The sequence below is a fragment of the Mytilus californianus genome, unplaced genomic scaffold, assembly GCF_021869535.1.
Source record: "Mytilus californianus isolate M0D057914Y unplaced genomic scaffold, xbMytCali1.0.p SCAF_11, whole genome shotgun sequence".
Taxonomy (NCBI): Eukaryota; Metazoa; Mollusca; class Bivalvia; order Mytilida; family Mytilidae; genus Mytilus; species Mytilus californianus.
The window spans coordinates 66,293,805-66,320,491 of record NW_026262593.1 but is presented as its reverse complement, the minus strand read 5'-3'; the positions used below and the strand labels follow the sequence as shown (position 1 = coordinate 66,320,491).

General features: G+C 31.4%; 1 protein-coding gene across 1 annotated transcript; it reads left to right on the top strand.

Annotated features, from left to right (window-relative positions):
* Positions 1-16: 16 nt before the first annotated feature.
* On the top strand, positions 17-22,805 carry LOC127720552 (uncharacterized). Its single transcript, XM_052227162.1, has 7 exons — positions 17-153; positions 11,148-11,222; positions 11,679-11,720; positions 13,764-13,894; positions 16,175-16,393; positions 20,498-20,550; positions 22,537-22,805. The coding sequence occupies exons 1-7, from the start codon at positions 105-107 to the stop codon at positions 22,637-22,639; spliced, it is 672 nt and encodes a 223-aa protein (XP_052083122.1). The 5' UTR covers positions 17-104; the 3' UTR covers positions 22,640-22,805.
* Positions 22,806-26,687: the final 3,882 nt, after the last annotated feature.

Here is a 26,687-nt window from a genome sequence, read left to right as displayed (position 1 = left end):
TTAAAATCAAACATCCATCAGATCTAGCTTGATAAAAAAAACATCGAACCAAACATGGCGAGGAAAAAAGTCGGAAAACCAGTTTTATGAAATTTGAGTGAATAATGAGTGAACAAAATGAACTGCTAACCTTGCTGCAAATATCTGATAGCGGTAAAAAGATATCATATAAATGCGATAACATAACTTTAAACTTAATAGAACAGACATATGGTCACAAACAAACATAAACAAACAAATGGCAGGCAAACGGGTGGGGGGAGCGTCTTTTTACCACAGAACACCACAGAATACCACAGAACACCACAGAATACCACAGAACTTCGAAATATAAATACTTCAGACATCATATTATTGTTATTGTTAATTCTTTTTATAATTTGACATTTATTATTCAAATAAATTTAATTTTTCTATTTAGGGTCGACTCACTATCGCTACGCCCCCAACTGAATTGGCCTATTATTGGGTCTATACCAAAAACACCTATCGGTATTAAAACCATAATATACAAAAATATTTAAAGTCACAACAATTGTAATTCTGGGGTATATTTGTGACATTTTACTTTTTTTTTAAATACATTTAAATTTTTTCTTGTTATTTTTTTTTCTTCCATTTTTTAGAATGTTTACTGAGATGCATAACGTAATTATATCTTAAATCTATTTTGTATATACCAGTTTTTATCGTTGTAGTTGTCATTTTTGTTTAATTTTATGTTAAGAGTTGTTACAATATGAATAAGTACATGTATATTATTAAGGTAGCACTACAGTCTAACAATGATTTTTTGAAGATATTTTTTTTATCACATAATTTTGAAGTAAGTATTATTCTGCACAGTTTGTAAAAATCCCAAAGTCATTATATTTATCATATCACAACAGGGAGTAAATTGATAATGAACTTATTTAAATAAAAGCAACAACAAATGGAAGTTTTTAACGACCTTGACTGGCTATACAGCCCTTGCACGGTCGGCTTCATTTGAAAAAAAAAAATAAAAAAATAAAAGCACATGTAATTAATCTAAACATATAGGCATTTGGGAGGGGCTAATATGTCAATCATCTGTTGATACCAGTGTCCAGCTGTTAATCCCTGACCACAAGATAAATATCTCATTGCATTGCAACAAAACTAATTTATAAAACATGGAAGTTTAGAACAGAGAAAAAGAAAAAGATATGAATAGGAAAAAATTTAAAGGGAAAAAATCTACCAAAATGAAAAAAAACTATGGAAAAGAGTGTGAAAGTATCTTTGAAAGCCTCTGACTGCCTGTATAAATTTCTCGTCTTTGGTCTTCTAAATTTTAAAAATGATTTTAGGCATTTTAACTAATTTTAAGTTTATGTGAAATTTTTTAATTCCATAAAACTCATAAATCATGTTGGACAGTCTATTTTCAAGAAGGGGATGGTCTTGATCTTTTTATGGACATGAATTTTAATTTTAACATTAATATTTTAGCTAATTTCAGTCATCATGGTCATATTATATTTCTTTTTAAAATTCAAATGAAAATTATTCTTTATAGTGAGAATAATGATGTTAAATATTAATTATGATGCAGCTGGCAAATCCTGTTATTCTCTTATCTTAGACTGTCTGGACAGAGGCGGAGCTTTGTCTTTATTTAATTACTACATCACAGATGTTGGTCAAATCTGTGACATCAAACTCCCGCCAAATGCCAAGTTAGTGTTATACAGTGCACACAAAATGCAAATTTTACAGCATTAGAGCATCAAAGACACAATGTGTGTGGTTCTATTGATAAAGTAATGGTGTCAGAACACTCCTGGGGTGTTCCCAGTGGAATTTTTGTATTTATGTGGCATTTATAGGGGTTCTGAAGAGGAAATTCAGTTTTAAGGTCATTTCTCAGAACAATTTTTCATGAGAATTGTAAGGAAAAAATGAAAATAGAAACTTTATGGGTACCCCCTTTGGCTTGACTTTGATATACCGTAGAAAGGCTTGTATAGTCCGCGGTTTTATTCTCCAAAATTGGACATTCCAGACGGGGTGCGGACTATAGAGTACAATAAGCAAGAAATAAGAGAAAAATTTCAATTTCGCGGGCGAGGTGGTTTGTTTACGTTCCGCCATCTTTGTTATTTATATTGTAGAGGGCGCTCTTATCATTTTTCAAACTAATAATTTTAACTCATCCATATTAATAAGTTATTTCTATTCAATATCAAATTAATACTGATAAATATAAAAACTAAACCTTTCATTACAAATTTCTCGTTTCTTTTCAACAATGCAGTGGTTGAAATAAACTGGTATTTGCTTGATTGAAACGATACAAACATAGTGAAAAAGACAACCGTAAACCAGCTTAGAATTTGTAAACTACAAAACGTAATCGGTTATTGTTCGTTCCGTTTTGGTGTTTCATACTGACTAATATGGTTTGTATTAGCTTAAGACCCTTCAAACATTAATGTGATAGATATATTAAAGACTGTTTTACAAAAGGATGGAACTGTTTTACTTTCAAAGTTGTATTATAGTGATATCTGTTATGTACGGATTTCGACTCTCACCGGTTAGTTTCTTCTTTTACACATGCTTTTTAAACTTCCTGTTTAAACATACACAAGTTTCTAAATTGTTTTTTAAGTGAATTAAACTTATTTTAACAATCATGAAGCGTTCTAGAATCATTTACAAGCAGTTTCAGCTTCTGTTTGATGATGGAAAACAGGTTTTTCCAAGAAAGTACCGCAAAAGACCGCACAGGATTTGAAATTACCGGAGTTTCATTAGACCTTTTCTAACAGTTACAAAAAGTTTTTTTACCTAAAATATCGTGGGGAGAAGGGGGTGCGGACTATGTACCAGTGCGAACTATACAAGCCTTTCTACGGTATGTGATTGAAGGGAGTATTTTCTACAATACTGTGTCCCAGTTTTTGGATAATTTGTTTCTAAATGAATTTATAGGTCTCCAAAGATGAAAGGTGAAATGAGGTTTGGCATCCAGCAGTAAAAATAATATATCTTATTACTGGAGGCATCTGAGACACGGTTTTGTAGATTGTGAATGGTTGATTAAAGGGATGAAAACAAATTTTTACTACCATTTGACCTGAATGTGCCATTTTCATCCAAGTTGGAAGACCACTTTTTTTGCAATTAATGAGCTATATTTTGAGATTAATCATGCCAAAAATAAATTTATCTATAGATTATGAAAGAGTTATATTTCAGCTTTAAAATGAGTTAAAGATTTTAAAAATCCATTGAGTAGTTTTGGAGAAATTAATCTTTAAAGACTGTTGGTTGGAGTCAGAAAATTCTGACTGTAGTGCTACCTTAAATATTGAATAATATATAAAGCAGTCCTTTAAGGGCTACCAAATACTTTCAAAAAGATATTTAAAGTTGTTGTTGGACAGTTATTTGAGTTGACTAATAAAACATTATAAGTGTGTCTTTATAATAGTCAAAAATTTCAAATTTGATGATTTGGGACTTTTCTTTTGATGTGTGTGTATCTTCTCCAATTTATGTATAGAATTTATGCAGAGCCTTAAATTGTGTAAAGGCATGTTGGTAGTTTTCTCCAGCATTGTCCATGGAAAACGTTCTCTGACAACACTAGCGGCAACTCAGATGGACATCACAAACTAGTACATTAGCTTGGCTTTTGAAACACTGAATAGATTCTTGATACACTTGATGCAGTTCAAACCCAAATACTGTCGGCAAGTCAGATGAAACATTGTATACACATACGTTACTCGAGATGAAATAAAAGTCATTGGACAATATTTCAGATTTTTACGAAATTTTGCATGCATTTAGAAATAGTTGAACTGCATCTAAATAATTAAAAACTGGCATATGTAGCATAACTATATAGATTCTATATTTTGAGTCCAAAATGATGATCTGAGCGAGTTCACCGGCACATTAAAAGTACCAAAATTTAATTAGATTATCTAATTTTGACACTCGTCGTAATCACCAATTCATCAAGCCAATTAACATGTCGATCATTTAAGTTTTCACACCTGAGACATCAAATACATTTAATTGGGTGTCTTCCTGCTATTCCTACATTTTGAAAATAAATATCCCTTCTATTCCAATCTTTCAAAAACAATGGCAACGAAAACAAGCTCATATGTAGTATAACGAAATCAGAGATCTATATTTTAATTAGATTGGTAAAGCTGGTAACAAACTTCGAACATATAATTTATTTAAGAACAGTTTTGAAACGGAAACTTATTGTACAATTCCAATGTCATTTTCACAAAGGAGTTCTTTTGTCAAATTTCGATATTTTGTAGCACCACTAAGAATCGAAACAGGGAGATTTGAAAAATTACTTTTAGAGGAGCGAGTCTGTGATAGTTAATGTAAGGATATTTTAGGAGATGAAGCCCATGTTATTTTATCGTGTCCTTTATATGACGATTTTAGAAAAAAATTATTTGATGAAGCAACACATTTTAATAGTGATTTTATGTCTTTTGATGATAAACAGAAATTATACTGACAAGATTAGCCAGGACCCCAGGCTAATTCGTAGCTGTGCCAAAGCCTTTTGTTAGAACTTTTTTTATATTTTCTACTATTAATATTTTCAAACTGAACATTGATGAAAATTAACTCGTTAGGTTTTATGGATATTTACCTGAAGTTAATTAGCATTATGTTTTGACAATCTAATCTGATGAATCCCTTGTTTATTCAACTATTCCTTCTATTCCTACATGGATTTCTTACAAATGACATACAAGATTTTAGGAGGAATAAACCATTTAATTGAATTATACCTTGCATAATCAGATGGCATTCAGAATTGGGAGAACAAAGTTAATCCTGGGAACAGTATATCTATATAGTCAATATATATGTTCCTGCTTAATCTTATAATAGTGTAATTGGCGCCGGTAAAATTCATCATGTCAAGTCAACCTTTTTTTTACAGAAAAAGCTTCTTTTTTTTTTTTATAGAAAAAGCATTTTTTTTTTATAGAAAAACATTTTTTATAGAAAAACATTTATTTATAGAAAATCATTTTTTTTTGTTATAAATTGTTTTTAAAAGATTTTTTATAAAATATAGTTTAGTATCTCAAAGGTCTCCAAATATAAAAAAAATCTACCAAATAACAAAAAAGTTATGATCATTAAAGAAATGTAAATCTCAACCGGTCAATCGTCCTGTCATTAGTGTAGCCCGAATTATAAAAATAATATAATTCTGAATTATTAGTTTTTCATTTTGTAAAGTAATTCAATGTTCTGTGGTATATTTTAGTAGTTTTATTGTATTTTGTGTAGTTCTGTGGTATATTTTGGGTGTTCTGTGGTATTCTGTGGTGTTCTGTGGTATTCTGTGGTGTTCTGTGGTAAAAAGACGCTCCGAACGGGTGGGTGACAGATCCTGTACTCCTGAGGGAGGGGTGAGCAACTAAAACATCCAGTACCCACCCTTTTCTTGTAAGGCCTAGACATGTCGCTATATTAAGTTATTTCATTGGGAGTAAAATATCTGATGCATTTATGATCGACAGCTGTTGTTGTTTAGGCCCCTTCACGGTTAGTTCGTTAGTTGGGCCATATTGGATAGGGGGCAGATTTTTTTGAAAGAGGTGGAAATAGTATGAAAGTATGGTATTGGAATCCCTAACACTCATCAGGTCAGGAATAACCATTAGGCACTGGCTACGGTTACATGGAAATGTAACAATATAATAAAAAAAATTATTGTTACATTGGAGACTAATTGCCGGAATACAGGGTTGGGTAAGGAACCGATTAATTACGAATGTAACAATAATATTTGTGTCTACTGTTACATTGCATTATTGTTACATTCATGACATTAAAGAATGTCACGATAATAAAAAATTTCTTAAAACTTTAACCTCTGTAGTTTTGTTGCTTAATTCTTTGATATGTACTAGATAATATTTGTAGAGGGTGGTAAAGGGTTATTTTCGTGCAACGTGATCGCCGTATTTTGTTTCACGTTCAACATGTTTTTACTTTTTTATTTAACGTTCAGTCGTGCAAGACACGTGCCTCGTTCAACGTGTTCTGCTTATTTAATTTTACGTGCATCGTGATTTTCAAATGCTTATTTTGCATGCTCAGTATTTTTCAAATAAAATTCAAATACTTGGCAGGGATCGTCAAGAAATACTTTTTTAAAAGCCGTAAACCATTTACATCATAAATGTGTATACAAAATCAGGAATAACAAGTAAAACAGAGAGTTTATATATACAAGATGACAGTCACTCACTGACTCAATCACAAAAGGTTCACAACAGTCTTTATGTTTCGTGCAACGTTCATGACAGAAATTATTTCACGTTCAACGTGAAATTATGTCTTATTTCACGTTTTTTTCGTGCAAGCACCCCCCCTTTACCACCCTCTTTGTAATAATCATGATAATGATAATAATAATAATTTATTTATATTCAACAAAATGTGTTTAAATAGTTTTAAGTATTAATTGTTTTGATGTTCTTAAAGAAACTGATCCAGTTAAGTAGTGCCAGTGTCAAAGGCGAAACATATAGTTCAATGGTCATGATGGTTCGTTGTTAAAAACTTGGACTGAGAAAAATGTCCACTTCTATGTATTTAACTGCACACCTCAGTACCCTTATTACTGTCATTATACTTTGAACAATGAATGAAGTGATTCCTATTACCAAATTTGTTTTGGGTGAAAAATTTAAACCTTCGGATGCGTTGAAATCGAAACTAAAACAATATCTAGACTCAAATTTTTATCTTCAAAAAAGTGCAGAATGGAATTGAACTATATGCAATACAAACGTGTAAAATGCAGCATCACTGGTTTGTAATGGCTGCTTGGATCGAGTGGTTTCACCAACAATGCGTCGGACTAAAACACGCTCCAAAAACAACATACTGGATTTGTAGAAACTGTCATTCTAATTAAGAATTTCAAAAATTGTATGCAATATTGTAAATATCAAATAAAGATTTAAAAAATTGTATGCAATATTTTAAATATCAAGTAAAAGTTTTCAAATTTTATTTTATAAATATTTCTAGTCCCATCGTACATTGCAGTATATTGATGACGATGTAACAATAGCGCAATGTAACCGTAGACACAAATAATTCGTAATTAATCGGTTCCTTACCCAACCCTGCATTCCGGCAATTAGTCTCCAATGTAACAATAATTATTTTATTATTGTTACATTTCCATGTAACCGTAGCCAGTGCCTAACCATTAATTGCCAAATTGGTGGCAGAGACATATATATCATGTATATGTCTCTATTGGTCGATAATCTCTTAATTTTTTTCAATTGGTGTATCTCATTATATGTCAAATGGTGGATTATACCTGAATTGATGTATAATACACATTTTCACAAAATGCAGCACAGGAAGTCCGACGCAATTACATGTCACCAATGAGAACTCATCAAAGCTTAGGATGGTACATTGTATATGCAAAAAGATGCTCGAATATCTCTTTAAAAAATTTGTGTCTATCTCACTACATGTATATGTCAAATGTAGGATTATAGAGGTATCATTCACCAATTAATACTACTAGTACTTTTGAGAGAAAAATATGTTTGGCAATAGATGTAACAAATGTATATGTACATGTATTAAAACATGTTTAACCCCGCCACATTTTTGCGCCTGTCCCAAGTCAGGAGCCTCTGGCCTTTGTTAGTCTTGTATCATTTTTAATTTTAGTTTCTTGTGTATAATTTGGAGTTTAGTATGAAGTCCATTATCACTGAACTAGTACAGTACGGTAGAGACTTATTATTATGGATGTCTTAATCCGTCTAGATGTCAGACTGGTCGGACAGTTGTCTCAGTGTAATTAACACCTGCTGTGATATTAACCTGTACAATATCCGAGTGGAAGGTCGTAAATCAATCTGTACCAGCTTGATTATAATTAAATTTTACCTGTACAGATATTTTAGTATTTATGGAGGATAGATAATAAATGTAAAATATTGTTTTGTATTCAAAGAAAAAATTACAATAAAAATAAAAATTTAATATCATGAATATGGGATCAACTTTTTTTAACTTGAAAATGAAAGAAAGACGATTTTTAACAATGTACTGTAAAAATGTGTTGCGAATTATAATAATTGCGTTTGTGCCAATAAACTATTTGTATTTGTATTTGTAAACCGTAAATATTTCATTTTATTCAAAATTATAACAACCAGGACTGTTTTCAATCGAAGTTTTAATCAAAATGTTGAGACAAAATTATACGAGTTTTCGTTGATGGTTACAATATTTCCCCCTTTTCACGTCCTGTTCCTTTATGTTATTAATAGAAACACAATTTTAAGTATAAGGCCAACATATCGTATTTATAAAGTATATAAACAAATTGAATATAGGCATTGATAAATATTAATAAACTGTTATTTTCTTTTCGATACCACGTTCCCCTTTGGAGCCTCTACGTCTATTCATACCTGTCAATCATTTCTCGCAAGTAAAACAATTTGGTCAGCCAGATCATCCGTGCTTTCTATTTGACATATATTTCCCGTTAATCTCTTAGAAACAATTGTTTTTTTACAATATTTATAATGCCTTGATCATCTTTCGATTCCTAGTTTTTATATAAAAAAACTTTTCATATGCACGTCAATATTCTATGACCCAGCATTATTTTAAATTTTGTTTGTTAATAAATTTACATATAATGGAAATAACAGATTTGTTGACACTCGTTGTTTTAAAACAAAGATATTGCATTTCTATTTCCATGTTTGAAATTTTAATGAAAATCGTGTATTTTATAAACATATTTTGCGAATTGTGTCAATCAATACACGAAGATCAAAGTTTTACACTATTCATGATCAGCCGTCTTTACTTTTGCGTCGTATTTCTAGCCATTCTAAAGCTCATGCAGTCAGTAAGATTTTGTAAATCGATGTCAGCAGTTTAAATTGTATAATTCCCGCACTTTAAAGGAGGTGTCCGAATAAATTATTTAAATAGGAATCTGGGTGTTGACTGATAAATATAATAAATAAAATAGTTAAAGAAGTCTAAAGCTTGTTTTGTTTATATGTACAAGGATTAAATTTTCTATTCTGGTAAATCAATTATTAATGGATCTCGATCAAGAGCCTCAAAACTAACGCACAATACTGCCAATCATTACGTATCAAATTAAATCATGAATGGATTTTCCCACGGTCGGTCAGTAAGGTCACCTGTGTTAACTGTTACGATATTTCTCGCCATATGAAAATCATGTGCATTTGACAAAATTAATCCCAGCTATTTCTAGCATTCAGCATTGTATTGTCAGTGAAGTCAAGTTCAAAGTTCAACCACATGCTGTTGATCACTGATATGTGTATCATGGAATTGTCTTTTCACGGCAAATATTTTTTTTAGATAGGTGTCAAAAATACAACATACAAGTTAACATGCATTGTGCGTAAATTGATATTATGCAATTAAGAGTCAATGCAGCACCATAAAATTATTTAAATGGGAGTAATTGCATTTCTTTAGACTACAAATCATAGTAAATATTTAATTAACTGGTCATCAAACGATTGAATGCTTCTAGTTTTAATGTCCATTCATGTCAGTTGCAATTATTTCATGCATATTTAACAAACACAGAAATATCAAAATAAACCTAATTCCTGAGAAGAATCGTTATCTTCTTCTAGTGTTATTATTTGCGTACTACTTTAGTTATATATCACCAACTTTCGGACAATATTTGTTTACAGTAAAAAGTAAATTCACAATTATAAAGAATCACCAAACTACTAGTATACAAGTATTGCTCACTGTAATTATTTTTATTTCAGAACTGACCCAACGCAGACTGAAAATTAAATACAAATGTAGTGTTGTCAAACTAAAACGTATGCAGCAGCACTTTGTACATCATTCTGCTAATCAATGGGTTTACATGGAAAATAAATCAGTAAAACAAAAATAACCTTCCAGAAATAAAAAAGAAAATATTTTAAAAACTGTATGCCAACAAATACGAAAAAGATACATAACAAAAATAAACCAGGGAACATAAAAAATAATATTTTGAGGAATATAAACAGCATTTGAAATATAAAAAGCCATAAATAAAAAAATAGGCTATTTTTATTAAAACAAAGTTGTCTCCAGTACTTCACCTGTAAAAATATTTTAAGTCAAATACGATGTAGAACTAATCAATAAAGTGACTGATAGGTTTAAATCACAGGTAACCTGATTCTGAAATCAGTGAAGCGTAATAATCTAGTAGCACGGATTGAGATGAAAGGACAATTATATTACCGTTCACACCTGGATCTGTTGATTAATGACCATACTACCTACCATAAAAAAGTCGGATTATTCATTTCCGACATGTCCCAGTCCGTTATTTATAGTAATAAGTCTCTACCCGTACTGTATACATATTTGTTTAGGGGCCAGCTGAAGGACGCCTCCAGGTGCGGGAGTTTCTCGCTGCATTGAAGACCCATTGGTGGCCTTCGGCTGTTGTCTGCTCTATGGTCGGGTTGTTGTCTCTTTGACACATTCCCCATTTCCATTCTCAATTTTACAAAGGTTTGTCAGTCTTATATTATAATGGACCAAGAGTCTGAAGGATTGAAATTGACAAAGTCTGATACTCTTTAGATTGACTACCAGGAATACTGTATACAATATACATGATGTAGGTGTTCTGTCAACGTATAATTGTCCCAACAAACAAACGTTTCCCTAGAAACTTTGTAATAAAGAATGCTATAATATCTGTTCTGGTTGGAACAATTTATTCTATACCCTTTATCCTGGATGGAACATTTAACCCTGTAATAATTGTTCCAGTAAAAAAAAATATTATAGCATTTTTTTTCCATTTGAAACTAGTGTTTTAAAGGAACTTCTATTTCATGACAGTTCAACAGTATATTTGGAAAAGGGTAACATAGCTACACCTGAATTAATTATGAACATGATGGACTTTTGAGGCTGAGTAAAATTTATCAAAAAAAATGTCAGAATCACTTGTACCAAATATAAGATAAACTCTAACAAAACATACTGATATTAGAAGAGGGAATTACATTTTGTCTCATTAATCAAAAAATACTTTTACATTGTAGCTTTTCCAACTGGAGGTTTCTCACACAGTGGTGGAGTAGAATCAGCATTAAAACACAACATTGTCAAAAATAAAAGTAAGTAGAGTAATCATGTTTAATAGACTTGTGCACAATCGTAAATTAAAAAAAAAAATTAAAAAACACTTCAATATTGCTTAAAAGTTTTGGGTGTGATACCAACTTTATTCTGAACAATATAATATCCAAGATTTTCACAATATTGCACATGTTATATTTTGTAGCAAAAGATATAAAATGTTATTTGCATTATGTTTGATCTAATTAATTTGTCTGTTAACTCACACTGGGCCATATTAAAGGGATCAAAATGATCAATCCATTTGAAACTTTTTTTTCAAACTCAAAGGAGTCAAGCACTATACTACTGAAAGGAATTTTATTTTAAAGAAGGCTTAAAACATGGGCATCAGAAATTTCAGCTTGGAACAATTATTTGAATATATGCGGCTTTATACTCACTATTTGATCATGTTGATACTCATAATAACAATCTTATGAATTATTTTACAGGTGAACTTAAAGACTGTTTCAGTTACTGTGTAGAAAATGCAGGTAATTTGTTTAATAATTCCACTGTATTATAGTTCAAACTCATCTGTTTACATCATTGAAAATAAAATAATGTAAAATTTCTTCAAAAGCTTTATTATTTTTTTATTTAAGACCCAGTATTTTCATTGATTTTAAGATCAAATTTTTTAAAGAAAACTGGTATAAAAAATTTCTTTTAAAATCTTTCTTATTCATTTGATTGGTTTATTAATTATGGTTTTGATTACACTGTTGTTGTAAAATCCTTATATATCTGTATCACTAGATTCAATACTTCGATGTTGTGATAATATTCAAGGTACCAATTTTACTGCACTAGATGCACATTTCAAGAATTTGATGTCTCTTGAACTTCAGTGATGCTCGATGCCAAAATATTTGAAAATCCAAACCTTATTAAAAAAATAAAGAGCTTATAAACCCAAAAGGACAAAAAGCACAGCTAAAGCTAAGCAAGGAATCAAAGCTTTGCATGAGCTGTTTTTCATGAATTGCAATACAGTTAGATTCAACATAAAGTTAAACATGTGTTTTATTTTTATGATACCAATTTTAAAGAGTTCAGTGGGTTTTTTTCTAAGCTGATTCTATAGGAATTCATCTGTGTACCTTTGCATTTTTGTTAGGTCTATAGCTTGATAATGTTGAGTTGTAGCATGTAAGCAATTTTTAGTAGTTTTGGAAACCATCTTCCTAAGTTATGTTTCAGTACACATGTTGCTTCAATCAATTGCATGTGTCAAGGATTTGACGCTATTCTTTCACGGACTGTAACTGACGTCAATGCGTTTATTACTTTATTGTAGTCATACAAGCAAGTAGAGTCATTAAATACAATTAGAACTATTCACACATATTCTATTTACATAAGCGAAGTACTAACCAACTAAACCCAAACATTGGTGCCGTGACCATTGACACCTTCTCATCTTCTTTGTGGCCGAAGAATAAGATGTTAACAGTCTGTCTACAAACATGAACAATTTGATTAAATTTGAAACAATTACACATAACAACTTGAATCAATGTCTACAGGATCAGCATAACATTATTCAACATTTTAGGCGAAGATGGAAAAATGAATATCTTACATCATTTAAGGGAATACCACACGACTTTAGGACACAATAATCAGACTATCAAAGTTGGTAATGTGGTACAAATACATGAAGATTCGCCTAGAATTCATTGGAAGCTAGCCATTGTAGATGAATAATTGGTTGGCAATGATGGTCTCATTAGAGCAGTGCATTTGCGTACAAATAATGGACATACAAATCATCCAATTTCAAAGTTATGTCTGATAGAGGTTTCTTGCGACTTGTTTCAATTAACATTTGACACCAAAGAACGTAAATCAAAGAAGGACGCCAGGGAAAAGATTCACCAATTGATGTCTTAATTTTATACTTTATAAACAGACTTAAATTTTCCAAGTGATTTTTATTTTGTACATACATTAACTTTAAGTTTAACTGTGAATATTTGCGATATCTATGTATTTATTAAGAATTTTTATCATTTTCACTTCTCGGTACCCCCAGTGTCAAGGATTTGAAGCTATTCTCTCGCAGACTGTAACTGATGTTACCTTTGTAAAATCGATGCGTTTATTACGTTATTGTAGTCATACAAGCAAGTAGAGTCATTAAATACAATTAGAACTGTTCACACGTATTCTATTTACACAAGCGAAGTACTAACCAACTAAACCCAAACAGCATGCAGGGACGCAGGTCTAGACTCTGTATTGGTCTTGTTTAATTCCAGAAATCACCAATGATAGATACTTTCTCACTTTTTGGACTGTCAATTGCACTAAATAGCTTAAATATAAAATAGGGAGATGTAGTATGATTGCCAATAAGACGACTATCCACCAAAGTTCAAATGAAGTGGATGTAGACAATTATAGCCAATTATAGGCCTACAACAATGAGAAAAACCCATACCATATAGTCTGCTATGAAAGGCCCCGACATGTTTATTTGATTGAAGATGTACTTAGTAGCCACCATAGAAACTGTAAAGGTTTATTTCCAGGCTCATTTGGGATACCATTTGTGACAGCTTCTTACAATGCCTGCTTGGAAATACAGAAATTAGTGGCCATTGACAATCACTGTGATGTTTGTACACCAAACCATGTAGCTAAACGTGCCAGTACCAGACAGGTTTGATTTGCTAATATACTGTGTTTTATCATGATTTTAGGTAGATAAACTCTACATATTAATAACCTTTAGATTTTTCTTGAGTTTTACAGAGTGTTCAATGTATACATTGAAAATTCAATGACTACTAATTTTCATTGAATATGAATGTGAATTTTAAAGGAGAATAATTTATCTTTAAGCAAAGCACATACAGAATAGTAAGCAATAAAAGGTCTGTGATAACACAATGGTTTAATTATATATACTCATTACTTAATGCTTTCTATACATTTAGTATATCAAATCATAGACAATGATCAATGATGAAATTTTACAATTGAAGCTATCATTCAAGTATTTACTGGATAAACTGAAGTTAGAAAATCTAACATCTGCACTGAGAGAATTTATAAAAAATTGGTAAAAGAGGCAACAAAATAATATTTCCCTTTTGGTAATTATGGCACCCTCATCGGAGTTGGGGTGACATATTGTTATTCTACGTTTCTTTTTTTCTTATTATTTTTCTTATTTTTATTATTCTTCCACTTTTTTTGTCCAGCTGATATCTTGGAAAAGAGGGACGAAAGATACCAGAGGGACAGTCATAGATCGAAAACAAACTGACAACGCCATGGCCAAAAATAAACAGACAAACAGACAAATAATAGTACAGATGACACAACATAGAAAACTAAAGACTAAGCAACACGAACCCCACTAAAAAACTGGGGGTGATCTCAGGTGCTCCGGAAGGGTAAGCAGATCCTGCTCCACATGTGGTACCCGTCGTGTTGCTTATGTTGTTACAAATCCGGTAAATAGTCCAAAATCGGTAGGTCACATTCGTGAAAAAGGAAGGGTATTGTAGTTACGACATAAGGAACATATCTGATATAATCTTTGAAATGGTTATTCCATAACGGTCAACCAACTCGTGATGGCGTCCGTAACATTTATAAAGGAATGATTTCAACTTCACCATTTGGAACTCTTGGTTTAATAGCTTCCTTGTGAGCAGCAATCCTCTATCAAGGAAATCATGATAGGAAATACAAGCCCGAGAATATCGTATCAATTGGGAGATATATACTCTGTATGCAGGTGCAGCTGGAATGTTGCTACATAGAAATGGAGAGTTCACAATTGGGAAGCTGAAATCATCTCTTTTGTCGTAAAGTTTTGTTTTCAACCGACCCTCATTGTCAATTTCTAGATGTAAGTCAAGATATGAGGCAGACTTAACTGTATCTGTAGTATCCGTTATCTCTAGTTTGATGGGATAGATTCGTTCAACATAGTCACCAAATTTTGTATTATTTAGTGAGAGAACATCATCTGTATAGCGGAACGTAAAGTTAAAGATATTGCTTACTTCTTATCTTTCTTCCTAAGAAGTTCCTGTATGAAGTCAGCCTCATAATAATAAAGAAACAAGATGGCAAGAAGAGGGGCACAATTGGTTCCCATTGGAATTCCGACAGTCTGTTGAAAAAAACGTCCTCCAAACGTAACAAATATGTTGTCAATCAAGATATCAAACATCTTGATAATGTCAGTTTCAGAGAATTTTTTGTTTGAATCAGAGTGATTCTTTACAAAGTAGGATTTATCCCTCCCCAAGACAAGATACTTGTATCTACGTTCGCCATTCTTTGGAATTGTATGAACCAATGGTCATGGAACTATATCATAATGTTACCCAGCATGTGCAGATTTGCAAACAGGGTATGGCATATTCAAGATGGCGGCCGTTGTGATGGAAACTGACAAAATGTGAAAAAATTTCAAAATTCTAAATCTTTCATTATAAGACCCAAGTAGATGAAACTTTATGGAAGTGTTACCTGATATGCCCAGATGTGCATGCAATATTAAGAAGTTCCAAAATGGCTGCCATTGTCATGGAAACAGGGTGAAAGTTTAACATTGACCCTGTGGGAAAACACGTTAAAGCTGCATTTCTTACAAGAATATTGGATCAAATCTAATAAAACTTTATGGATATGTAACATGGCATGTCCGAAAGTGGCACCTGTCTTTGGAATTTTGGAAATGGTAACCGTTACCATAGAAACACCAAAAAATTTAAAATTTTTAAAATGCTCCAAAATTTATGAATTTTAACAACTATGTTAATAGACATCTGTAGATGTGCTCTTTGACTTTAGAATTTTCAAAATGGCTGCCACTCGCCTGGCAATGGGGGAAGGACCCGTGCCATCCGTTATTGCTAGCAATTACAAATCCAGTTTTTTTTTATTTTACATAATATTTGTTGTGTATTTTTTTATTTAGGGAAGATCTATGCTGGAGACATGTGGTAAATCCTTTGCAAACAGTCAAATGCTTTCATTATTAGAACAACTGCAGTGCTGTCATCTTCCTGTGGTGTATGGAGCTTGCTGTGGAATTATGGGTATCAACATCAAATCAACAATGACAACATTTCTGTACAATACTCTAAGATCATCTATAGCCAGTTCTATTAGACTAGATAAAGTTGGTCCTTTAGAGGTAACTGATAGTACTGATGTCAAATGATTAGTCATTCTATCCCTTCTAAAGGTAGGGAGTATACTGGCTTACCTGTGTGAGTCCATCCAATGAAATTTTTGTGGCATTTTTCTCAGGAACTACAAATCTCATATTTCTGAAATTTGGAAGCAGGCTTTATCTGAGCATGCTGTTATACATTCATCACTCATCAATTCCTGCTTACCAAATATTTATATTTATAATATTATCTAATATCTGATAGGTGACAGACCATAAACAGACAGAGAAAAGGTAGGATTTCTGTTTATTTATTTGTTATTTTTATGATATTGAAGAATATAAATACACATATATAAAAATAAGAAGATGTGATATAATTGCCAATTAGACAACTCTCCACAAGAGACCAAATGACACAGAAATTAACAACTATAGGTCACCGTACAGCCTTCAACAATGAGCAAAATCCATACTGCATAGTCAGCTATAAAAGGCGACGAAATGACAAATGTAAAACAATTCAAACAAGAAAACTAACGGCCTAATTTATGTACAATATAATGAACGAAAAACAAATATGATACTCAGAAACAAACAACAACCACTGAATTACAGGCTCCTGACTTGGGACAGGCACATACAGAATGTGGCGGGGTTAAACATGTTAGCTGGCACACAACCCTTCCCTAATCTGGGACAGTGGTGTAACAATACAACATAAGAACAAACTATAAAAATCATTTGAAAAAGGCTTAACTCATCAGATGGATACAAATAGAAATACATATAACAAAAACACAAAGTGGACGTGAAAATATAACTATTTTCGATTGTGAGATGTAATATTTTCTACAACCATTTTAGATTAACAGAGAAATAAGTAAAAAGGTCAAAATGATGAATTGTGTGAACCTTGTCTCGAATTTGTTTAATTTCTTGTTAAATTGTGCACATTGTAAAGAAGGTATGGAAAGAAAGATATTAACATGGAGATTGCAAGAGTAGTCACTTTCAGCACCTCTATATTTGTATTAATGTGCATGGAACGAAAGAAATGGTCATGTCAAAATTAAAGGACCCGGTTTTGTCAATGTGTACGACCCGTTTTGTCATAGAAAATAATGCATAATCGTATAACGTAAATTAAAATCTGTTGTTCAACAGGAGTTTGATGACCCTTTGAAAAACGGTTTCTTTCAGAGGACAAATTATCATTTATTTGAATCTCCGTAAACACTTGAATTCCTGCTTTATTGGAAAAAAATTAATTTTAATTTTGCTTTGTATAAAAATGAATAATCTCAATACTTTTACGGCAAAATACAAAGAAATGAAGATTGTATCGCAATTTGAGGTTTAAGCTCTCTGTACGTTTTTTTAGATGGATTATGTAAATTTAAGTGTTCAATCTTGGATAGTGTATATATACAGCCTTGAGGACAACAGGATGGTTATCTTAATAAATATTCCACTCTACCCAGGGGGTGTAATTATTCCTATGATCGTCTGAAAAAAATTTATTTTGAACACTAAATGTTCATTATAAAGCAAGAGAATAAGACAAATGTGTATGCATGAATTTTCATGCGGCGCAAAGGATCACAATAATCATGCTTTAAAATTTTGTTTACCCCTCCTTGTAACTATAATACTAAGTATATATTAGTAAAATAGTCTCAGGCCATCAAGAAAATGCAATAATGATTATTTCATTAATAATTTTATAAATAAACGGTTCATTTATCTCTCCAATGTGTAATGATTATCGTACATTGACAAATGTTTTACATTTTAGTGACGTTGGTCAAGTCTATAATTGTCAATATACAAGGGCGGATCCAGGAGCCGAGTGTATGGTGGGGGAAATTTTTTGGGACGATTTTATGCTAAAAAAATCCTTTATAAATCATGAAAAACATGATATAATAATCTTTTTGGCCGCGTACGCCCTCTTTGCCCCCTGGATCCGCCACTGATATATTATAACTATATCATATACCATCATAAAATTTTATAAGAAATGAGAAAACAGAGACATCCGCCAAATTGGATGTATGTGAGTTGGATTATCAGGTTTATTTTCAAAATTCACATTGGTATTTTGGTCTCGTCGAAATGCGAGACCAAGGGATGCAAATTCGTGGCAGCTTGAACTATTTGTTTAAAAGCAAATAAATCCAGACTAATCATTGGTGTTGTTATAAACAGCTGTAACAGCAGATAAGTTTTCATGAATAAGCGCATATATATATTAAATTTCTTTCAACGGACAATGTTCAGATCATTGTTAACTTTGCTTTTCATAAATTTGTGGTTTCAACACAAAACAAAACCAGGTCATATACAAAGACAAAACCGGGTCCTTATGTAATAAACAACATTGACAAAACCCGGTCCTTCCATTTTGACATGACCCATTTCTTTCGTCCCATGCACATAAATACAAACATTGAGATGCTCAAAGTGACTAGTCTTGCAATCTCCATGTTAATATCTTTCTTTCTGTACCTTTCTTTCCATACCATGTGCACAAATTACCGACAAATTAAACAAATTCGAGGCAAGGTTCACTTAATCATCATTTTGACATGCCTTTTCACTTATTTCTCCCTTAATATAGAACAGTTGTAGAAAATATTACATCTCACAATCGAAAACAGTTATATGTGTATTTATATTCTTCAATATCATGAAAATAACAAATAAATAAACAGAAATCCTACCTTTTCTATGTCTGTTGATGATCCGTCACCGTACCAGGGATTAGATACTATTGAGTCCAATCATTTTTTGCCAGGGTAGTTTTGACACGTGTATTTACTGAGGAACTATAAGTCAGAGCTTCCAGAATTTTGGTATCAAGTTTCATTTAGGCATGCTTTACCATGTGACATGTTTTGACATCCATTGCTCATCAATATCCTGTTAACAGAATTCTTATTGTAGGGCAACAATTAATGAGCAACAGCTCACAGTTAATCTCTTTTGCTATCCTGACAATGTTAGCCAAAATATGTATCTTTAAAAAAATTGTATTGGAATATACACAGAAAACCACTGTCCCAGGTTAGGGTGAGGTTTGCCTTTAATAAAAAATATAAAAAAAAATATAACATAGAACAATAAAGAAAATTTAAAATTTAATAGAATGGAAAGAAAATCTTTTATTTTGAAAACAAATTGTTTGTAAGGCTGGATTTAAGAACCATTTTAGGAGACTTAATAATAAACAAACAAACAAAAATTAGAATTACTCAAAAAGATATTTGATTAATATGAAATTTCAAATAAAATATGGTTCACCCCATATGTACCAAGTGTTAGATTAGTTTTATTGATATTAAAGAAATTTCTTGGTATTCCTAAACGGAAGATTTTTTACACACAGAAGAAGAAGTATACTTAACAACAAAATTATTTTCATTTACCTGTGTATAATATGACGCAGGTTTCTTCAAAAGTGATGATTTTCTAAAAATTGTTTGATACTTCACAGTGATATCATACTTTAACCTGTTTATTTACGTTTGACTTTAATTATTTATCCCTTGTAATTTTTTATTAACTGTGTATTTGCATTCAGGTGTCACAGGTCAAATTTATTCGTTCATTGTGTGTTAATTTACGTTTTTTAATTGAGTTAAGCCTTCCAATTCATATTTTATAGTGTGTTTTTCTATGTTGTGATGTTATACTATTGTTTCAGAAAAAGGAGAAGGTTTGGTACCTTTAAAATGTTTAATCCCGCTGCAAATGTTTGCACCTGTCGTAAGTCAGGAATCTGATTACAGTAGTTGTTGTCTGTTTATGTAGTTCATACGTGTTTCTCGTTTCTCGTTTTTATATAGATTAGACCGTTGGTTTTTCCGTTTGAATGGTTTTACACTAGTAATTTTTTGGGGCCCTTTATAGCTTGCTGTTCTGTGTGAGCCAATGCTCCGTGTTGAAGGCCGTACCTTGACCTATAATGGTTTACTTTTATAAATTGTAACTTGGATGGAGAGTTGTCTCATTGGCACTCATACCACATCTTCCTATATCTATTTAAACAAAATCTGATATATATATATATATATATTACTGGTGACATGACTGATTTGCAAAGTTTCTTTTTAACTGTAGGCCCAGATCATCCAGACAAAATTACAAAAGACAATTCCTGATGTAGTTGACAGGTAAACATTGATAGTATTTTTTAGGGGTTTCATTATTAGTATTTCTTTCTATCATGTACTTTGTATATTGAACTTTAAAAAAGGTAATGCTAATTCAAGAACAGTGGCCATCAACATTTAGTCTTAAGCCATCTGTAAGATCTTTTTGCAAATAATAAAAAATAAAAAAACACTGTTTCAAAATATCTTTTTTCTACTTTTAACTTGCACACTTAACAAATTGTGTTGAAAGCACTTCAAGAAGGTAAGTCAAAGGACAAAATTTGGTAAAGGCAATAGAATTTTCAGTCATTGTACACTCAAATATTGGAATTTAAAAAATCTTAACAAATACTTGTGTATATCCTTAATGATGTTTATATAAGAAAATAAGATGAAACAGTTCAACCTAGAGCTAATTTCCTAATGCTTGTAGATTAAGACTTTGGTTGGCTTGCTTGCTTTGTTTGTATAAACGTTTGCTCAAGCATTCATCTGCAAATAAGAGTTAAACCTTACTAACATTGTCTTGTAATGTTTACATGTACAATTAGCTGTTCCTAACCTCCAGGACAACATCCAATCAAATTTAAGTATAATGTATATAGGTTTAACTCCGCCTATTTTATATTGTTTGCAGATGTCAATCTTAATTACAATGCACAACATCCAATCAAAAACTAAGAATGCACATCCTTAAACCAAACTAATGTTAGATATATTAGATTGTTTCGGAGGTTCTGTTCCATTTGTTCCTTTGGTTGATATAGTCTGCCATTTTGATTTTGTCAAGTTTTATGGATTTCCACATTTTTGAATTTACCTTGGAGTTCTGTATTTTTGTTAATACTTTTTTTCAGGCCCTGTTTTAGCTTACATTGCCTAAAGGTCTAGTTTGAGCTATTGTCATCATTTGGCATTTTTCATCTGTCTTTAAATTTTAATGAAATAGTTTTCTTAGAAACCAAAGAGCTAATTGAAAGAAATCAAACTTAAAGGATTTTTTTAATGTGTCCCTTTACCTCATTGTCAAACCAATATAGTCTTTATTTCTAACAGTAGAACATGAAAGAAGAATCAACAAAAATGTCAATAAAACTATTGTGAATTGAGAAAATGATATGTTTGTTGTCCCTTTTAAAGTAATTTCATGGGTACCAGTTTTGTGGATTAAGGAAAAATTGTATTTTCCTGGATATTTGATTTCATGGTATTAAAAACTCTGATCCTATTGTCAATGTCTTTGGACAATAAAATATGTTTAAACTAAAAACTCTGCATACAAGCCTATTAGAAAATTTGTACTTTGTTGAACATTTTAATTTGTGGTTCACATGTTCCCATGGACTCCACAATAATTAGTCAATCATTTTTGTTTGCGTCTTTGTTAGATTTATTTGTATGTTTGTTTGAATTGTTTAGTCAGTTGTGTTTTATGTCTGTGATGTATGTTTACCCAGTTTTGGCTGCTAGATCCCATTTATTGTCACATTAACCTATTATGTCTGTTTGGGTCACTTACCCAATTTTGTCAATATAACGGAACTATAACCAACTGTCGTACAAGTGGGAATATGGCAGTTGTTTTGCACTTGGTCCGTTGATTGAAAGCATTTGATTTTGTCAGTTTTTATGGACTTTGCCTTTTTGAATTTGCATTGGAGTTCAGGATTTTTGTTATTCTTTTTCATATCATGCAATTCCATATTGAGCTTTCAAAATTTTAATTGAAATATCTAAATGGCAAACATCTGTTCAGTTCTATTAATTGTTTTTGGAAAAAAACTGATATCAATGGAAACAATGGATGGAAACAATGGCCATCTTTTACCCTAGAACTACCAAGCTCTATGAATCCATCAATAACCACTTATAAACATTCAGCCCTTTTTATTTTACAGAAGTCAGTAGAGATTTGCATATATAGAACTATAGATAAAGCCTACATTGCATTTCCCCTTATATAGATCATTTTAATATGTTTGTTTTATTTTGTTTACATTACAGATACCGGTACAGGACTATAGAAGAAGCTTGTATTGTGTTTCCCATTATAGACATGATACAGAACGCTCATGACAACATGTTCTCTAAGTTGTTTTATTCTTGATTCTAACTACTTTACAAAGGATTGTGAAATTGAATTATTATATTGTATCATGGATTTGCATATATGGGATATTATAATGTATATTTTACTTTTCTTCATGTAAGATTTTATACTATGAATATTTTATGTAAAAAAAATAAATATATAAATAAAGGCAACAGTAGTATACCGGTGTTCAAAAGTCATAAATCGATTGAGGGAAAACAAATCCCGGTTACAAACTAAAACCAAGGGAAACACATCAACTATAAGAGGAAAACAAAGGAACAACAGGAACACTGAAGTGCAAAAAAAAACAAACACCAACATACATAGAAACGAACTATTTGATAACAACTGCCATATTCCTGGCTTGGTACAGGACATTTTAAGAAAAAATGGTGGGTTGAACCTGGTTTAATGGCTAGCCAAACCTCCCGCTTTATGACAGTGTTAAAAAATATTTGTAAAACCATGAAATATATGTAAAACGATCGACTATGAATGTTTGGCATCTGCATTGACCTTTGTCTGTCTGTTCATTCATTTGTTTGTCCATATGTCTGTCTGTAACTTTGGGTATATACATGTATTTAATATTCGGATTCTATATTAAGGAATGATATAATATTTGGTCTAGGACTTTATAACTGTGATTTGTAATCCAGTTGGACAATGTATTAGATTGAAATTTTCATTACATAATACCCAACTTCTTAATTAAGGAATGATTTGATGTCTGGTCTTGGAATTGAGTTGTTTAACCAATTTTTTATGTGCCATAAAGTCACTTCCTGTTTGATGATTTTTAATATTTATCATACCACTGAGTATATACTGTGTCAAATAACAAATCGGGGTATACTTTGCATTTTATGCTTGCAACTCCTTGTTTAAGTTGTACATAGAATGAAATATTTGTCAAACATGGTTTTATCTGACAGCTATTGAGAATCATTCCAAAATTGTACAGTTGCCTTTTATTTACAAAACTAAGCTAGATTAACTAGGTATTGTTTTGAAGGGTAGCATTTTGTTTAACCTCTCTATATCTGTCTTCATTTTACATAGATAACCTGCTTTGTAATAAAAATAAGAACATGTGGTATGACTGCCAATTGGACAGCTATCAACCAAAGGTCAAATAAAGAGGAATGTAAGCAGCATAAACACTGTCAGCCTTCTACAATGAGCGAAACCCATATCCTGTAGTCATCTATAAAAGGCCCTGACATGACAAAATATGAAACAATTTAAATGAGAAAACCCACTCAGTGGTAAAACTGATGACGTGAGAACAATAGAAAAAAAGTAACATAACAAAAATACAGTACTCCAAGTCTCTTATCAAATGGCAAAATCAAAAGCTTAAACACATCAAACGAATGGAAAACAACTGTCAAATTCCTGACTTGGTACAGGCATTTCCTTAGAAAATGATGGATTAGATTTTATTAGCTAGCTAAACCTTTCACTTGTACGACAGTCGCATAGAATTCCATTATAATAACAACAATGTGTGAGCAAAACAAACATAATAGGTAAATATGTCATAATCGGGGTACAGCAGTCAACATTGTGTTATAATATTAATCGCTATAAAAACAAACTATGTCAACAAAGAAAAACAAAATGGCATATAGACAACTCTATAGAGAAAGCACATAAGCAAAAATGATAGACAAGAATACAGAAAAAATACCATAGCACAATACCACAATGGCGGGATGTATAAATACCGAGCCATGCCAAAAGGATATTACCAAAAATTGATTAAACATTAAACAGTAAAGTTAAAATTATACAGAGACAAATAAAAAGAACACTATAACACGTAATTAAGATGATAAACAATGTCAGTACCTAGAATATATACTTCAAGACAATCATGTATTATTTGTGAAGTTTATACGGAATATTTATTAACAAGGTCTTGGTATGTTCCGATGAACTTTTTTAGAAAAAGGACGAGACGTTCCTTGACATAACCAAGGTTCATCACCTTTCTGCTCCGACACTGGCGACGTTTTATAAAGTCTAAGTAGCAGCTGCAAGCTCTTGAATACCGAATAAGTTTGGGAAATGTATATACCATATGCAGGTGAAGTTGGTATATTGCTGCTCAGTTGGGAGAAATTTATTATTTCAAAATCAAAATCGTCTCGTTTGTCATAGATTCTGGTACTGAGAACCCAATCAGAAAAGTTTTGATTGTTAATGGATAGAAAATCATCAATATATCTGAATTTAAAGTAAATACTCCGGCTTCTTTGATCTTATTTTTGACAAGTGTCTGAAGGAACAAAGACTAGTATGAAAATAAAAAGAGGTCGGGAAGGAGAGGCGCACAGTTCGTTCCCATAGGAATGCCGACAATTTGTTGAAAAAGTCTACCTCCAAATTCAACAAATATCTTGTCAATAAGAAACTCCAGCATACTGATCACTTGTTCCTCGGTGTAGCATGTTTTACCTTTTTGTTCACTATTAACAGAATATGCCGTATGGTATCCCAAAGCAATACATTTATAGCGTATGCTACAATTTTTATATTGAAAAGCATTGTGGATTGTTTCTTTTAGACGATTTCCCAATTTTATATGGGGAATGGTCGTATAAAGGGTTGAAAAATTAAAGGTTTTGATAGAAATTAATTTCAGAGAAAGATCGAGATTTAAAATTATTCACAGAGTATTTGTTAAATTGTATTATTTAAAATGTACATGCAAATGCATGATTTTTTAATTTTCATTATTTATCAAAATAGTTGCATTAGAAGCTTGTTGAACTGAAATTAAAAAAAAGGCATGTTAATCTTTGCTGCAAAGTGTCAAAAACAAATTGGAAAAAAATCATGTACATACAAAATCTAAAGCTTTTTCAAGTTATTAATTTTCTGAGTGTTCCACATAGTCCTCAAAATGATACAATTTCCCAGAATATGCCTCTTTTCCAGAACGAAGTTTTCGAGTAAGTTGGTCTGATTGTCACATGAACTTTCAATATAGAAAAATTGTCTTTGCATGAATTTATTGATATAAAAGTTGTATGCAGATAAAAAAAAATTTTTTTTTTCAAAGTAGGTAATTCGTTAAAAGATTTTCACTATTATTTGACCATTTTAAGAATAGGTCAGCTGAATTTTCGTACATGTATGTTCCATCTTCTTGATGTATTCACATTGAATTTGTATACCTTTTAAATAATTCTCTCAATTTAAGTTATTTCTTACATGTATTTTTTGGCAAATGAAGAATAAATGAATCCCATCTTCAAATATATTGCAAATTTGAACAGTCTCCAATTTCTATGGGTCTTATAATGTCTGCCTTTTTCTATTGAAAAAGTGTTTCTCAAATTATTTTTCTAAAATCAAAATTGTTACGATTTAGAAATACTGATCTCATCTCCGTTAAACCTTGATAAACAAATGTTTGAGATTATCTGTAGGACTTTATCTGATAAAAATCTAGGCAATTCTTTCTTTCTCTATTGATATTTCAAAATATTCATTACAGCAAAATTTTTTTTTTTTGGTCATATAAACATCATAGTTTGTTACAAAAACACAAAAAAACCAACATAATAACACAAAGAAATAACAATTCTTTAAGAAATGAACACATGAAAAAATATTATAAGACTTCTGCCCTCAGTTCTAATGACTGTTTTATAAAGGAGCCAATATTTTTAACATGTTCCATGATAGAGGAGTTTAAAGCATTTCTTTTACTTTTTATTGTTCTTGGGTAAGAGACATAATTATGAGAAGGTAAACAATTTCCAAATAGATTATTTTTTAGTTTTTTTTTGTTAATTTTACATTCAAGGAGGAAGTGTTTTCATCCTCCAGCAAGTGGCACAGTTTTCATATTCTATCCTTAACAGCAACCGTTTTCTATTTCTAAATTATGGTCACTAATTCTTAACTTAGTGAAGCATTTTCTAATACAAAAATTATTGGACGCTAAATAAAATTTTCTATCCAAGTTTAGTTTTAAATCTTTATAAAGTAATAGTTTACTATTTTCATCAACTTTTTATTCTATTTTCAAAAATATTCTTATATT

Excerpts from the sequence above, each read along its gene's own strand:
- LOC127720552 (XM_052227162.1), top strand. The coding sequence starts at position 105 with ATGAGTGAACAAAATGAACTGCTAACCTTGCTGCAAATATCTGATAGC. Across the intron at positions 11,721-13,763 it reads TTACTGTGTAGAAAATGCAG|GCTCATTTGGGATACCATTT; the intron begins GTAATTTGTTTA and ends GTTTATTTCCAG. Across the intron at positions 13,895-16,174 it reads AACGTGCCAGTACCAGACAG|GGAAGATCTATGCTGGAGAC; the intron begins GTTTGATTTGCT and ends TTTTTTATTTAG.